The 17,603-nt window shown below is 38.6% G+C and overlaps 1 protein-coding gene across 3 annotated transcripts; it reads right to left on the reverse strand.

The window, feature by feature from the left end:
- Positions 1-3,929: 3,929 nt before the first annotated feature.
- LOC109199369 (uncharacterized) lies at positions 3,930-12,804 on the reverse strand. Of its 3 annotated transcripts, none has more exons than XM_019354698.2 (6): positions 12,667-12,804; positions 8,726-8,892; positions 7,565-7,613; positions 7,101-7,451; positions 6,870-6,992; positions 3,930-4,303 (listed from the first exon to the last, which is right to left on the reverse strand). In XM_019354698.2, exons 2-6 carry the CDS (start codon positions 8,735-8,737, stop codon positions 4,146-4,148), a joined length of 693 nt encoding a protein of 230 aa, XP_019210243.1. In that variant the 5' UTR covers positions 8,738-8,892; positions 12,667-12,804; the 3' UTR covers positions 3,930-4,145. The 3 variants fall into 3 exon arrangements, with proteins under 3 accessions (XP_019210243.1, XP_025758351.1, XP_019210244.1); XM_025902566.1 differs by lacking the exon at positions 12,667-12,804 and adding an exon at positions 9,820-9,843; XM_019354699.2 differs by having other exon boundaries at positions 3,931-4,303; positions 6,915-6,992.
- Between the last annotated feature and the right edge of the window lie 4,799 nt (positions 12,805-17,603).

Consider the following 17,603-nt stretch of genomic DNA (forward strand, 5'->3'; position numbering starts at 1 on the left):
ATGTTTGAAGGCACCGCACTTGCAAAGTTTTAATGAGTTAAGGATAATCTGGAACTCAATCTGTGATGGCTGTTTGGCTGTTAAATTTGATGTTTCTATCTTTACTTTTACTTACAAATAATAATTTCAAAAACAAGTCAACAGTCAGCTCCAGTCCACAGTCCACACAGGCATCCTAAATAATTCAAGTTATACAAAAACAAATTATTATACATTCATCCATTTTCTTCCACTCATCCTATTCAGGGTTTTTGTCAGGTGTGGTACACTCTGGATAGGTTGTGAATCCATGGTAGAGTTAAAAGAGACCGACGTTACGAGCCAGACATTTAATTATATACGCTATGTTCTCAAAATGATCTGTGATTGGCTATTATTATTCATGGATAATGTGTATAAAAAGAATAAACAATAATTGCATTATATAGGATTGTTACGTCCCTCTGCAGCCGGGACCTCTCGGAATGAGGACCCAAGTTGCAGCCGGAGGTGGAGATGCGAGTGAGTTTTACTTACACAGGATAAACCAAGGTGAGGGCAGAACTGAACATAAGCCTAAACTGGGAAAACTAACACAAAAGGAGGACACGGGGCGAGGAGCAGAGAGACACGGAGTAACATCGAGGATTCACAGAGAAACACAGACGACGCAACCACTATGGATCCAGCAGACTCAATGAGGGAGCGCTACTCACCTTTTGATGGTACCAGGCTAGCGTTTGGAGGGCCTCCATGCTGCCGTTCCTCCTTTTCCACTTACTCTTCTACCCATTCTACCGTTTCCTCTCCACTGTTGAAGCCTGCCTCCCGGACCCGAGGGAAGCGCTCGAGGCGACGCCGGGGGGACTACTATGAACCTGCGAGCAGCCAGCTCACACCAGCACAGGCGTTTTATAAGATGCTGGGGATCATCATCGTTCTCCCCAGTTCTCCGAGCGTTTCCACACCACAGGAGGAGCAGCCGCAACATAAACACACTCACTGTAATTGAGCAAACTCTCTTTAGTAAGTGTGTTTCAGCTGGGTAGCTATGCTGCCCTTCCATCAGAGCACTTCTTTGTTGTTTTGCTTTGTTGTTTTAGTTTATTGTGTTTGGTGGTTATCCTGGGTGGGGGTTCGCTTCAGAGTGTGGTAGAAGACTGTATCTCTGGTCTGCTGCCTACTCTCAAGTTCGTGTTTAAAGTTGCCTCGAGCCCGGTACACCACTGAACACTAGACAGGCAAAGTTTTGCTTTTAGCATTTTAGGTTGGGAGTTGCTCATAGTAAACCAGTGGCACCAAACTTGGCAAGAGGTTAAAGACCATTCATTAATTAGCTGAGGCAGGTAGGCCGTTTTTAAGTTGGCATAGCGTGTACACCATGTGTGCAACTAATATGTCAGTGTTGATGGATGCTAATGAGATCCTCATGAGGTGAGTGTTTTGTGCTGTGACCTTTAGTGTTGTGGGGAATATGGCTACTTTTGTTGGATCACTTGTGAGTGTTGTTGGTCAGGTGATGGCAATAACACTGTGGGGTGCTGAGCCACCCTTGATGTGACCATAGTGTGGCCATAGCTCTCCATTTTGTGGTTGGTCACTAGCATGCTTGCTTTATTGAACTTTGGAGTTTAAAGTAAGTTGTTGTAGTATGAGGCCACTTGTATGTGACCATTTGTGTGGTGGAGACAACAGATCACTTGGTTGTGGTTATTTGTTGCTATTTTTGGTTTTGTGTTGTAGCAGGTCGAGTAATCATTTTGAGTTTGTGACTGTTGTGCTCCTTTGTGTTGGTCACATGTTATTTTTTGTGTGTGTTTAGTGTGGCAACTTCAAATCCTCATGCAGGGGCATCCATGCTTAAAGATGTCAACTATAATGTGAACACTGTGCTTCGGTTAGCTTTTACTTTTATTTCAGGTTTGTGGGTCAAGGACCTGAAGGCTTCAGAGGGGCTTTTAATAAATTTAGGGGTCCTAGAGGAACCCTTTTGAGGGAGGAGGTGTTACGTCCCTCTGCAGCCCCTAATAATCTCAGTGTGTTCAGCTGGTGCTAATTGGCCACACCTAGTCAGGTGTGGATAAAAGCATACCTGAGGCAAGCTTCCCGGGGAGCTCACTAGTGTTTGCCTTGGTGGCACCAGCCATTTCAGCCGGCCTGCTATGCCATTTTAAGATAAAACCTCTTCTCACTAACACTCTGGTATTCATCTCCTTTTTTTATGTTGCGGCTTTTGAGCTGGGTCGTAACAGGATATTATGTAGGTGTAGCAATCAACTCTACTTAAACTATTTCATTTACTTCTGTGTTAAACCTTTTAACTAACTCTACTGCAGGGGTCCCCAATCCCAGTCCACGAGGGCCGGTGTCCCTGCAAGTTTTAGATGTGTGCTTGATCCATCACAGCTGATTTAAATGGATAAATTACCTTCTCAACATGTCTTGAAGTTCTCCAGAGGCCTGGTGATGAACTAATCATGTGATTCAGGTGTGTTGACCCAGGGCGAGATCTAAAACCTGCAGGGACACCGGCCCTCGTGGACTGGGATTGGGGACCCCTGCTCTACTGCTTTCACAGCGTCATGTGGGTAAATACATTCCAACAGCGCCATCAGGTGGTTATATGGATTAAAAGCAAAGTTCATTTAGTTCTAAACTGTGCAGCAGATTCACCTTATACACCTGCATTAATACAGCTAAACAGACTTTGCTTGGACACTGGGACACTGGGACTGTGGAGGAAACAGCCTGGAGAAGCAGTGGCCTGAAAGGGGGAACAATAAGTACAAATCCAGGAACACTTTGTGAAATCTATGAGGGAGTTTTCCTGGTTTGGTCAGGTTAACAATGACCGACCAGCCAGTGCTGAAACTATTCTATTACAGTACAAAAGGAGGCCCAGTGTTTAATGGAAAGTGTCTTTAAATTTTGTTACCCTGATGAATATCTCTGAAAGTTTTTACTTAAATTCCTGTCAGTACTGAGGAGTCATTTCTATAAGCAGCTATAAGAAAATATTTATGGAGTTTATCTTTTTAATCATTTATCTGTATAATAACCCTGTTTAAGTACATCAAAACACAGAAAACCTGATTTATTAGAAAAAGAGTTTAACCTTCTGCCAAATGAACACAGACACTATGATGAACTTGTATCAATGATATTAAAGCTCCTCCCAGCTCTTTCCTCACAGCTACAGTCTGATGCAAAGTGTGGCACTCCTGAACTCGAGGAATCTCATGTCTGTACCTGATGCTTCACTTAACATTTACTTGACAAGAAATCAGACTATGTACTGACAATATGTAAGTGACATTTACTTTATTAAAAACAAAAGAGTCGTGCTGAAGATTCAAAACAACACATTTATTTAAAAAACAAAAAACAAAACTATAAACACAAAGAGAATCAAACGACAATTGTCTTGATAACAAACTGCAATAAAGTTTTAAAACATGTCACCAAAACACATTGCTACCAGACTATTATAGTCACATTCAAACTTTACTTGGTAAAAATGCCAACATTTGTTTTAACATTGGAAAAAAACATTTATATTTACAAATAAAAATGGGAAGTGCTTCACAGATTAAAAAAGATAAAGATAAAGCAAGTTTATAAATAACACAAAAAATAAACAGTCTTAGTTTTTTTTGCAACAGAAACCAGGTTTTTTCAAATTATTGCAAACAGCGGATTTAACAAGTGCTTGATTCAGTTGAAGCTGATACTGAGAATGGTTGAAAGTTATGGTTATTAATTCTAGGAAACCACGAGAGCATGCACAGTGGAACATTAGTGAAATATGTGCCTCTCTCTCTCTCTCTCTCTCTCTCTCTCTATCTCTCTCTCTCTATATATATATATATATATATGTATATGTATGTATGTATGTATGTATGTATGTATGTATGTCCTGGGCACAGTCCTGGGAACAGCTAAGATACTGCGCAGGACCCCGAGCTTGAAAGGATAAACCGCCCGCAGGGGCGAGATGGGTGTTTTTTTTTATATATATATATACATATATATATAGATATGATATAGATATAGATATATATAGGCTTTTGCCTTTATCTGTGCAAACAGAAATCAATACATAAATCAGAGCATAGAAATTGTTCAGGTCAAGTTCAACAACAGGAAAAAAAACAAACTTACTCTTCTCAATATTGCTTGCAGATATCTATTAGCTTGCAGCTAATAGATATTATCACCAACATTAAACCACCAAGCATCAGAAATCCAACATTTAGAGCTCCTAGATCAATTTTAACTTTGTTCCAGTCATAAGCTCTGTGTTTCTCCTTTCGACCTCCTGCTCCTGCAAGAATAAAAACATCAGTTTATGTCTGATTTCAGGTGAAGCAACTGTTTATGTTTGATTTAACATTTCATAACTGATGACCATTTTAAAGCGAACCAAAATACACAAAAAATAACACATTTTAAATCTGTTCTGGGTCTAAATCCACATGTATCTATGCAATGATAGTGTGCGTTCTAAGTGTTTATTCATGTCAAGTTAGTATTTATAACTATAAATGCCAATTATCATGTTCTTTAATGATCCATAAGTGAGAAGCGTGTTTAATGGATGTAATGGTTATATATGGTTATATAAGAAATCCCAGTAGTCCTCGGAAGGAAGTTGTAGTAAAAGGAAGTTCTTGCAATTTCCACTTTCTATAAAGTATATTTAAATCATTATGGCTGCTATGTTTTAATTTCTTAGGTGAAACAGGACATAATCTGCTGTGATAGCATGTTTGTCTCCAAAAACAGATGTTGTAAAACCTAAAAGGAAATAGCTACACTCCCTGCTCTCTGACACATTATGGTCAGATAACCTATGTATACATTTGTGCCAGGTGGTGTTGTGGTCTTCTGCAGAGCAGGGGTGGTGCAGCAAAATGAAGAAATCCTTTAAAACAGTTTAATCTCAAATTCTTACAATTTAAAGTGTACCCCAAATGCACTTTTAAACATTTGTTCCAGTAAATTATCAGAAAAAAATGAAGTTAAAATGCTCTGATGTTATACTTTGATGTGTGCTCAATCATGCAGGCAAGGAAATCCCAGAAAGTTGATTCTGTTCATCTGGACTCAACTACTCTGATGTTAGTGATGATTTAAAATTCATACAGTAGATTTTGTTTCTACTTTCCTTTAAACCAGGGGTCAGCAACCTTTAACACCCAAAGAGCCACTTGGACCCGGTTTCCACGCAAAAGAAAACACTGGGAGCCGCAAATACTTTTTGACATCTGAAATGAAGATAACACTGTATATATTGTTTTTTACCTTTATGCTTTGTGTGAACAACTAAAGTAAATAAGTAAAGTTTATTTATTAAGTGCTTTTCACAGACAGGCAGTCACAAAGCGCTGTACACAAATATTAAAATAATACAATCAATAGACATTATACACAATGTAAAAGATCAAATGTTTAAGATATTTTATATGTAATTTAAACTGTTTCCTCTCTGTTTTATATTTGTAGCACTTTGGTCAACATTGTTGGATGTAAAGTGCGTTATAAATAAAGATGCTATGCTATGCTATGCTAAATGTAAATAATGTAAAGAATATAAAATACGTAGATCAACAAAAGGCTTGTTTGAACAGAAAAGTTTTTAACTGCTTTTTAAAAGAATCCACAGAGAAACTAAGGTGTGTTGCTTAAATCCATGAAGTGCTACAGAGAAAATTACGTTTTATTTATGCAATTAACACATTTTTAACTCTTAAAGAAATATAACAAAAGGAAAGACACCCAGCTGAACTAAAATGATCCATGTAGCAAACAAAAACTGCTGTGAGCCGCCACCCTCACAACAGTTTTTTTTTCCAATTAAAAACTATTTTAAACAAAAGCACTATACTACTAAAAAAAATAGATATTTGCAAAATTGTGCCTAAATATGCATTTTACCTGGTTAATGTGTGTAGCGGGGCGTGATCTGCAGTGCTGCTGCATGGGAATCGGACGCACCTGAGCGGCACCTGCTCTCTCTGCTCTTGTGTTGTCGGGCTGTGAGCTGAAAAGCTACAGCCAGCTTTATGCGCACGGCAACCGTGTGTGAAAAGTGGTCAATAAAGAGATGCTGAAAAGCATGTTCATGCAAACATCGTCGGGTCTGCCGTGATATGTTTACAATGAGACTTCTGGTCCCAAACCTCTGCGCACAGCGTCTGCATATCGGGGCTTTCATCTTTACGCAGGACTGTAAGCTGTCGTCTGTGAGGCGGGAGCAGTGTTTGTTTTTAACATAGTTCATGGTGGAGAACAGCTGCTGACATAATGTGAATTCAAAGATTCATCATTGGCCTATCTGGAGTTGAAAGTCTCGATAAATGCACGGCGTTTCAGCGGGTATACCGGCTTCCGCGAGTGTGACTCTTATTGTGAGCGATGAAATAATAAAGTATAATTGTATTTTTATATTACAAAATCACAATAATCTTCCCATTTAGAACTACAAGTTAAAAAAGCACTAACATAAATAAAATACACTTCCGCTAAATACTTCTAATTTATTTTCCCAAACCACCCGGAGCCGCAGTATAAGGACAAAAGAGCCGCATGCGGCTCCGGAGCCGTGGGTTGCCGACCCCTGCTTTAAACCCTCCAGCCGCCCCCCTTTTCTGCAGCACCTACCAGTAAGTGTTTTTAGGTACTGAATACACATTAAATTCATAAAAATGCCATGGCAAAAAGAGGAGCAGTGTTATTATTGTCAATGCTTCTAAGTAAGTGCCCAAATAAATGCCTGGCAGCATTTCAAACTGGCTGCCCAGTGGTTCGATTTGTTCTAAAAGGACTTTATTTTGTCAGGAAAACTAAAGTTTGATCACAAAGCACTTTGTTAATTTATGAGTGAATACCTTTAAAACCTTTAATAACCACTGAAGCAGCTCGGTGTGTCCTACCTTCATCTGGCTTTGGTGTGGTGTGGAACGCGTCACTGCTTACTGAATGAGAGCGAGTCACATTCAAGATGAAATATTCTGTGGATGCAGATTAGTGAGGTGTTAGATTCTCATCCAAGTCATCATATTATAGCACTAACAATAACAAAAGTATACAGATTTGTAGCTGGGGTTCTGCTGATTTACCAGAGGCCTCGAGCTCCCATCTCCTCAGAACCTTGTTATAATCAGCAGCCAGATCACAGCGGTAGTTTCCAGAGTCTTCAGCTGTGACTCTGGACACATGAAGTCTGACTCTTCCTCCTCTCAGGGCGTCTCTGTTGATCTGAACTCGTCTTGCAAACTGTTCGTGCTGAGACTCAGAGTCCTCCACTCCTCTGGTCATTTTAAACAATATCTTAGTATCATGTGAGTAGAAAACACACATCAAGTGAGCCAGAGACACGTCAGCTTGGAGCTGACTGTCCACTCTGATGGTGATGTTGCTGCCCTCTTCAGCCTCGTAGACACTCTGAGCCCTTTTCACAGCAAATATATCTGAAGAGGAGACAGAAGAAGGTCAGAAAAGTAGATTTATTCCAACAAAAACCTCTAAGTGTGTGTTTATTTGGTTCGCCAAAGGCTGAAATTACTTAAATGTGGAAACTCACAGGCAGGGTTTGGCCATGAAACTAGAGCGATCCAGATGATAATTTTGCTCTAATGACAAAAACGAAAAAAGAAGTTTTAGAATGCTTTTAACTAGGACAATAAAATTAAGACAACAGAACACAGACAACATTACATGTTTAAAATGTGAAAATGCACCATTTTAAGGGAAAAAAAACACTATTAGCTGAATTAACCTGTCTCAAAAAGTTGGGAAAAGAACATTTTTATTCATAGCATCACTTCTTTTGGCAACAGTCTGTAAACATGTGGGAACTGAGGAGAGCAGCTGCTGGACTTTTGCGAGAGGAACGTTGTCCCAATCTTGTCTGATATAAGAATCTTACAGTCCTGGATCTTATCTGTTGGATTTTATGTTTCTTTATGCTCCAAATGTTTTCAGCTAGTGAAAGGTCTCAACTGCAGGCAGGCAGACTGTGATTCCTGGAAGTTTTCCTAAACCCATGCACTGACTTCCAGGCACAATCATGCCTGTTTTTTGACCAGAACATTACTGGCATTCAATACTGGTTCTCAACCTTGTCCCTTGCCCACAGAGATTTCTCCAGATGATCTGAATCTTTCCATGATATTATGTACTGTAGATGATGATATATTTGATATATTTAAGGTCCTCGCAGTTTTACACAGAGAAACACTATTTTGAAATTGCTTAACAATTTCTAGATCCAGCATTTTGGAGATTGCAGAACCTCTGCTCATTTTTCCTTCTCAGCATCTCTGCTTCTCTAAGATTCTCTTTTTACCAACCTGTTACCAATTATTCTAATTAGCTGTTTTGTTTTAAGTACCACTTATCTTGCATTTTGTTGCTTAGTACCAACTTTTTGAGATGTTTTGCTGTCTTCAAAATGAGCCGATTTATTCTTAAAATCGTGCAATTTCTCAGTTTAAACAGTTAATATATTTTCTATTTTCTATTATACAGAAAATGTGGGTTTATGGGATATGCAATTTATTCCATTCAGTTTTTATTTACACTTTATACAGCTTTCTAAAATTTCTGTATAGTAATAATAATAGTAATAACAATAATAATAACAACAATAATAATAACAACAATAATAATAACAACAATAATAATAATAATACACACTGCAAGCTCGTGGATTTAAAAGCATCATCAGAGTGTGGTGCCTCACCTCAGTGAACATTTCTAACTCTTATAACCTGAGTTTTGAGGAATGAGTTTCCTGCCTTTTCATTCGTGCTCAGCTTCTATCGGCCATTTCCAGGAACCATGAGCTCCTCTTCATGAAAGTGAGCAAACCTGCTGAACTTCCTGGGCATATTACAGTCAGGCGCTAATCTGGAAAAGAAAAAGACAAGCATGTGTTCTTTTGTTCTTCACGTTCATTAAAATTATACTTCATTAGCTTTTTAAGACAGGTTCTGATTTGTTTCCATTCATGGTCTCGATTTATTGAAGAATTAGTTTGTTAAATGTTTCCCTACAGTCCACAGACATATGTACAAACCTTTTGTTTAATCAAAGCATCCTGTTTTCTGCCCTTCCGATAAAAAGATTTGCCATGGCAACGGGCAAATAAAGAGTAGGGCCTCCGTTTTACTCCAGTGGACTGAGAAATATGAATGCTTGCCAGTGTGGACCATAATGTTTATCTTTTTGTTCTCCACTTTTTCATAATAATAGACAATACAAATAGAATAAATATATATAACATCAACAACATATACTATGCTACTATAACTGAAGTTTGCATTGTGAAGTCATAACACACAAAAATAATTAAAAAACAACAAAAAACCCAGATCTATCAGCCTTTAGAGCAGTGATGTCTCACTGAGTTACTGCTAATAGTAAGAGCTCAATCACAGCAACTTATTATTATTATTATTATTATTATTATCATTATTATTATTATCATATTAATGTTAACCTTGTGTCCATGTTACGTTACTATATCGTGCAGGTGTTAACATTATTAAAGCATTATTATACAGTCCCTGGCTTGTATTGGAAATTTGTGTTATTTGTGTTTCTGTTCTGAGTGTTTAAAAAAAAAACACACAAAAAAAACAAAACACTTTCGGGCTTTTCTGAGTCAACCCTCCCAGAAGCCACTATTATTAAAACATTACATGACGCGCATTATTATGTTTCTGATTGTTTCCAATTAACAGTCTGCCGTTAATTCACCTACAGCAACAACAAAATAACGAGAATCACCGCGATAACAACATGGCGATTTCACTCGTGCTCTTGTGTACTTACTGCGCCAAGGGCGTCGATTTGGCATGGACGGAAGGGACATGTCCCCACCAATATCCAGCGATTATTGAATTGTCCCCACCAATAATTTGATCTCTGCGAGTAAAGAAAAACAAACCCGATAGAAAGAAAAAATCGATCTGTCAACGTCTCATTCACCCAGCGGTGCAGAAAGAGTTAAATTACGTTCTTTACTGGAGTCCTACCTCATGTGACAAATATGGCCAATGTGATTGGCTGTGCCTTTCAGGGAGCTCTGTTTAGTTTTAGCAGCGGCAAACCTGCGCTGCGAGGAGGACAGGACGGTAGCAAAGAGGAAGAACGTGCATATAAGAAAGTATTTTTCAAAGAAACCTGTAAGTCACTTAAAGTCAAGTTCACTCATAAAATGTGTCCGTCATAATAACGTTACAGGCAATACCAGGCCATACATGCCAACCCTCCCGATTTTTCCAGGAGAATCCCGAATTTCAGTGCCCCTCCCGAAAAGCTCCCGGAGCCCCCATTCTCCCCAATTTCTCCCGATTTTCCACAACAAAATTGAAAAACCATATCCTAGATTGGCCCAGCCAACTCCAGTTTCCAACAATAGCTGCTACTGCAGCTACTTAGTATTAATATTACTCTTATTACTCTTTCTGGGTCGCGAAATAAACTTTTAACATGTTTTCAGGCGAGAATGTAGCTGTGTAAACTTCAAATAACTTAAACATGTTATTGTTTGGCCTTTTTCAGTGTTTTATTTGTTCGTGAGTAAATTGGTTTGGCTGAGATTAAAGTTATTAGATTAGATTGAATAAAACTTTATTAATCCCTCGGGAGGGTTCCTCCGGGGTTTTCACACAGCTGAATAAATGTCAAACAGAAAACTGATTAAACAGAAGTGTGAGATGGTCGAGAATCTACGCAAGCGTCCGGTTATATTTTATTTTATTTAGACAGCAAGGAGCAGACGGCAGAGGTGACGTAATTATGAAGGCTAGACCCCCGAATTTCACGGTCGCTCATTTCCGGTCTACCCGGCTTTCGGAGGACCCGGCCCACTTAGACCGCGAAGGCCGGGTCCTCAGGTGGACGCAGCCTCTGAATTTGGACACCCCCGGAACAGGCCGGTGACATTTAACTTATTTTTTTCCGATAAGTAAACACTGTTAAAAAACAAAAAACAAAAAAAAAAACCTTTGAATGTCTCCCTAATTCTGAGGTCTCAAGGTTGGCAGGTATGTGCCAGGCTTTGGCCCACATCAGTCTAAAACTGTATGTAACCATGAAAAAAGTGTTGCCATGTCCACCACGACAGTATAGTATAAACAGTAGTATAGACTCCTTCACATAGTGGACATTGAGTTGTTGTGTGGGGCACCAGTCGTCCATGTGTGTTGCTGTAACAGTAGTTCATGTTTAGAATAAAAAGTCCCAGCTCACTGATTTGATCGGGGCAATAGTGCCTAAAATGTTGCATAATTTTGCTGAGAGATCTTTTACTTTGTGGTCATCTTAGATGAGTAGTTTTATGGACAAAAACCACCAGGTCATTCAGTGTTCCCTTAGTGCTAATGTGTAAGACATGTTGGTGTACTATAACTGAAGTAATGTTGTTAAGTCCTTAAAGTCATATTCTTTTATTGTCATGACTGTATTTGAAGCTTTTTTTTATTTTTGTATGATACCTGATTTATATGGAATATGGCTGAAGTAAACTGAAGTCTAAAATCAGTCATTTATTTAATAGTAATTTAACATTATATAATTCACATATAAAACTATGAATTGTAATTTTAAATGGTTTAAAAGCATGTAGAATATCATATGTAAACAAGTATATTTCTCCCTTTTTTTCTTTTTTTTAATGAAGAAGCAAAGACAAAAAGGAAAAAAAAAAAAAAGAAACAGCGCAGGGTTCGGTGGTTGAATCATCCGTCCCCACCAATGCCAAAACCAAATCTACGCCCTTGTACTGCGCTGCGCCATGCGCAGTTTAAAAAACCTTCACCGCGAACTAACTGATATCAGCTACAACCTAAAAAGGCTACTGCAATGAAATAATACATTTGACATCTTTTTTCCATCTCTCTCCTGCCTTTGTTAATAGAAATCATTTCAGAATTCACTTATTTTTAAACTCTGTCGATCACATTTTGTCTTAGAGGGAGTTACATAAATATTAATTACAGTTAAGTAATTAAATGAAATATGAATATGAGAACTCTCAGCAGGTCTGAGTCGATTTTCCTGACTATTACAAAGCTGATAATTATTGTTATATTATCGAGATCGCAATTAAACAGCCAATGTGTTTGACAGAGTCTGCTTACTTCCCCAAAAGTTAATTCTGTTCTTCTGAACATTGCGTTTTCAAGGATTTTCTTACCTGGATGATCGAGCGTGCATCGGGACAGTCTGCTTACCTGTTTGCATAGAGCCAGCAGGGACCAGTCACTGTCTGTCAACCGGATTATTTAATGATCAGCTGGACCCACAAACTGTTTTTGTGTTTTTTGGTTTTGTTTTTTTTGTTTTTTATGTTATGAGGAAGTGAGTGGCTGCAGCCAACTTCAGACCTTTTAAACTGGTAGTCCTAATCATGCCATCTTTATAGTGATTTAAACATGTAGGCTACATTACAGTTAAACAACAACAGCCCAGTATTGCTCTATTTTACTTTGCCAGAGTTTTTTTGACTTTTTAAACTTAGGCCTGCTGCTCTTAAACGAATATAGTTTGACAGAGTTTTACGGCTGGCGCAATCCCGAAGAGGTTTCGCTTGTTAGGCGAATAACCCCGAATATAAACCCGAAGAAGGAAGTAGAAATGTAATGAAGGATATTAAAAGATAAAACACACACTCACGTTGTCTCCTCGTCTTTCAGTTGCTAGCTGTTTATTCTTCTTAAACAGCAACAGCAAACGTCGATTAATCGGCGTAGAGCACGTCCAGACCACTGTGTGGTTTCTGTTTTGGACACAGCGTGTACGCTCCTCCTGCTGTCAGTGACGATGTGCTAACACACGGTTTTACACGCAGCATTTAAAGTGGTTCAGTTGACAAACAGATTTAGCATCAGGTTGTCTGTTGTACTTGATTTGAACTCTATCAAACTGTCACTAATGAGATGATGATGAGATATGAAGTCTGTTTACTAAAAATGAATAAAGACGATACATTAATATTTCTATTCTGTTTACAGTTTTATTGATTCCTGCCGGCTTTAATAAAGTATCAGGTTATGATCTGACGACAGTAAAAAAATAAACAAATAAAATGTAAATGTTTAAAAGGGCTCAGGATGATACTGTCAGTGTAAGCCTCCCTGTACTGCTTTGATGGCCGACACTTCAGCTGTGCGGGACACTATGATAACTGTGCTGCTTTCTTTAGGTTGGTCTCAAACTCTTTGGGCAAATACTTGGATATTCATTCAAAGCATGATCTAAATTAACTTTAATTTCAGAGCTCACTGAGACATAAAAGCTACATGTATCATACGTGATAAACAGTGGCTAAATAGTTTGATGTCTTTGACCCAAATAAGATGAAAAAAAAAAAACATTTTTATGCTGGAAATTTTACTTCTACCTCCATCTTTTCTCTTTGTTCTCCACAGATTTGTATTCAGGAGTTTCTGAGTGAGACGTCTCCCGCTGATAATGTCTCTGGTTCAGTCTTACTCAACCTGACACTCATCAAGTCCAACCTGCTCATGCCGGCAGTGAGAATCTTATTCAGTGGCCGATTTTTTTTTTTCCTTTCTTCTCCTTGTGGGATTTACTGAGATTTTCACACAGCACAAACACCTCAGCTTGTTTTGTTAGACCAGAAATGGAGGTGTTGCTGTGCAATATATATCTGTAGGTCACATGGATATTCTCAGGCAGTCAGAGCCCAAAACTAAACATGAAACTAAACACAAGTTTTATTGTTTCTGTTTTATTCCATGTTCTGTTTGTTCTGATTCTTTCTATGACTCAATATCAAAGGAGCTTCATATAAAAGAGTTATGTTGGTGTATCTAAACAAGGCAGTAATCACAGTAAATCCTCATAAAATGTTTATTTATAGAGTTCTGTTTCTACACATTTTGTACTTAGACTCTGTTCAGGTGCCAATCTTACTTTATTCATAATAGTGAATGGTTGTTTGTTTCTCTGTTAGCCCTGCATTAGACTGGGGATCCAGGGTGTACTCCACCTCTGGAACAAAGGTAGCTGGGATTCAGCTCCCCCATAACCCTGATAAGGAAAAGCAGAAAAGAATGATGGATGGACGACTGGATAAAAGGCCCAAAAGTAGTTGTTATAATGCAAAAGCTTCATTAGAGCTTTTTCAATTTAGAACTTTCCCAACTCTGTACTGAAGGTGGGAGAAAACAAAGTTAGATATATACTTTTTTTTCAAGATTTGCATGTCCATTTGAAATTTTAACTGCAGAACCATTTGTTTCTTAAATGTGAAATAAAATTTATATCAAACTGGATTCGATCAGAAATAAATCAGTTGTTGTCAAGCTAGCACTTCAATAGTAATCATGTCTAAACATGATCTTTTGTTTATATTATCAACAGCCTTACTATGTTCTGTGAAGAAAATGCAGCAGAAACTGTAATAAATTTGCTATAACTGCATGCCAGTGAGGCTCTCACATCGCTATTAAGGAATTTTGGCAAACTCTTTTGTTGCAGAACTGTTTTAATTCAGCCGCACTGGAAGGTTTCCCAGCACAAACGACCTGTGCCAGCTGACCAACCAGCTTTCTTGCTGTAGTGACAGTCCTTAATCACTCAACTGCAGGTCAACAAACTCTTGAGTAACTTGAATCCCAACTAAAAAAAAAATCAAGGTAAAAATATTTTAATTACAATTTTGTTTAGATTGGATATAAAGAGCAGCATAATATCCCCAACTGGTCCCGATATGTGCACATGAATGTTTCAGGAAATTTTTTTTTTGCTGTCACAGCCTTTCAGAGATTTCAAAGTAGCCTAGAATATGATAAAATTCAGTGGGTATGGGTTGTGCTGATATCTAATAAGATCTCAAACACATACTGTATGTGTCTTTGTAGCAAATTATTAAATAAGCATATTAAATACAGTATCCACAAGTGGAAGTCATGAGAAAAAGTTTCCGGAGCTAAACTTCAGCCTCCCAGTAGATCCATCTATCATTCCCAAGATTTCAACTCAAGCTTTAAAGTCACTGAAATTCAACTGTCTGAGATTTTTGGTAGATATAACTATGTTATCAATTTGAAGCTCCTTCGTTCTCAAATTATCACATTCACAAATCGCATATCCACACAGCCCGTCTGCCTGGTGGACTTTTACTTTTTAGCTGTCTGTAAATGAACAGCTACGTTTAACAGCTCAGTCAGGATCATTTTACTTCAATGTGCTCAATCTTCGACGAACATCTGTTTTTATTAAACCATTCAAAATCACAGATCTAAAACAAACAGCCAATATACCGACAATACTGATCGAGTTCCCCGCGCGCAGTCGATCTAGAGCTTGATTGACTCCACCACTAAAACTCGTGGTCACACTAAAAAGCCCAACAACACGCATTAAAATGGGCACGTGCGAGTGGGTATATTGTTTGGTAAGAGACTTTTGCAGTTTTGTTTGGATTATTTATTATTTTAGGTGCCCATCGTCTCTGAAACTTCCCACAGAAGATCGCTCACCTCAACCCAAACACGTACTATCTTTTCAAAGCTCCTCCGCCAATCACACGGCAGAAGGCAGCAAACTACCAGGTGACATTTGTTACAGTTTGATGATTGGCTGATCTGAGGGCGGATCTGCGTCTCTGAGACGTCTGCTACCCGGGCAGCCAGTGCAGACGTCTTTCCTCTCTTCACCCTTTAACATGAGCCAGAAGGTAATGTGATTTCAATAAACTGCTCATCGCTGTTATTATTATTGCGTATTTGTGTTCATAGAAAAAAAACAACCCTCCTATCCCTTAAAAACCAGCGGGGCATAGTTTTCATTTCAGATAGTGACAATCTGCGATCCACCGGCATCCTCTAAACTCTGAGTTTAGCTTTAAAAAAAATAAATGAAATTAAAAACTTTTAAAATGTGTCATAAGTGGAGTCACCTTCGTGAAATCATTTTGTTCCTCATGTTTTTTAGATGTGTGTGGGATGAATTGGTGGGGAAGAGAAAGAAGGAAGGACAGTACAGTTATTGCATCAGCGACCTGTTTACGAGCCTCGCGCTGAGGCGCATCGGATATTTTTATATAAACTAAAATATGCTTTTTGTCTCGTGCTTTATAAAAAGAGCATCATTATAATACTAACATAATAAACAATAATGCTGCATTTTACAGAGCCGTGCAAAGTCTACAGGCACTGTAAGATCGTGGAAGTGTGCCTGCAGGCAGGGTGTTTTCCAACTCCGTTCATCTTCACGCCGTGAGGGAAAAAAAGTACATGTTCAAATCCGGAAGAAACACCACGTGCTTTTTTTGTCAGTCATCATAGAGTTCGGGTTATAAGTCCTCATACTTCCTGAAACGCTTTGAGTTAAAGAAGAGGAAGAATTCACAGACAGACGCTTCTCTCGCTCATCTGTTCTGAATGACAATGGTGAAACGCTCAACTCAAGCTTTCATAACGCCACTCTGTGTCCATTTTTCAAACTATAGTTGACGCCTGGTAAAAAAATAAAATAAATAAATAAATAAAAACCCTAAATCGCAATACCTTATGAAACTGTAATTTTATCATTAGTGGAACCAGCTGTCAGTTTGGATTCGGGAGAACGAAAACAATCCAATTCAATCCAACTTTATTTACATAGCGTCAAATCACAACAACAATTGCCTCAAAGCACTTTAGATTTTTAAGATCAAGACCCTACAAAAAGATAACCTGTCCTACTTTTAAGATTAGACTTTGCTGGGACAACTTTCACTTTCAACCTGATGCCTGTACTTTAAAAATGTAAAATATTTTCAGAGTAAATCAAAGTGCAGGTTTTTCTCCTGGTTGCTTCCATTGCTGTGTTTGTAGTTCATGTAGTTTTGGTCAGTCAGTGAAATAATCAGGATCACGAACAGGATTACATCAATCAGACTGTAGATTTTCCTTCTTCCTGCTGTACTGACTGACCTTTGACCTCATGTGTTGTGACTCTTCACCTCTGTCTCCTCTCACAGGGAGAAGATGATCTGCAGGATCCTGCTGCTCATCATCCTCACCTCATGTGTCTGTGGTTAGTTTACAGCTTCACTTTATGAACTCCAAATAAAGCTCAACAACAGATTTGTTCCAGTTCTCAGTGTGTCTGCTCCTCTCTTTCCCTCTCTGTCTCCTCAACAGGATCATTTGTAGTCAATGTGACACAGACCTCCTATCAGGCAGAGAACCACAACATCACACTGGAGTGGACGTTCACCACCAACCCTGACAGATCCTGGATCTACATCTTCATCATCTGTTACCTGATAAATGCTGATAAAAATTCAGTCCTGTATCAGGTTCATGAAGGTGTTGAGGTGTCAGAGTCTCAGGATGAAAAGTTTTCAGGACGAGTCCAGAGTGACAAAGACGCCCTCAGAGAAGGACGAATCAGACTTCAACTGTCCAGACTCAGGACTGATGACTCGGGTCGTTACCTGTGTGAGGTCAACACTGATTATGGTAACAACCTTCAGGAATGTCAACTTAGCGTAACTGGTGAGTTTATTCAGTATCTTTTTTTAAGTTGAGTGAAACCGCTTTCATGGATAACTGGAAACCTTTTTGAAAACTTATTCTGATTTCTTTACTGTTGTT

This window comes from Oreochromis niloticus, linkage group LG3 (genome assembly GCF_001858045.2).
Source record: "Oreochromis niloticus isolate F11D_XX linkage group LG3, O_niloticus_UMD_NMBU, whole genome shotgun sequence".
NCBI classification, from domain to species: Eukaryota; Metazoa; Chordata; class Actinopteri; order Cichliformes; family Cichlidae; genus Oreochromis; species Oreochromis niloticus.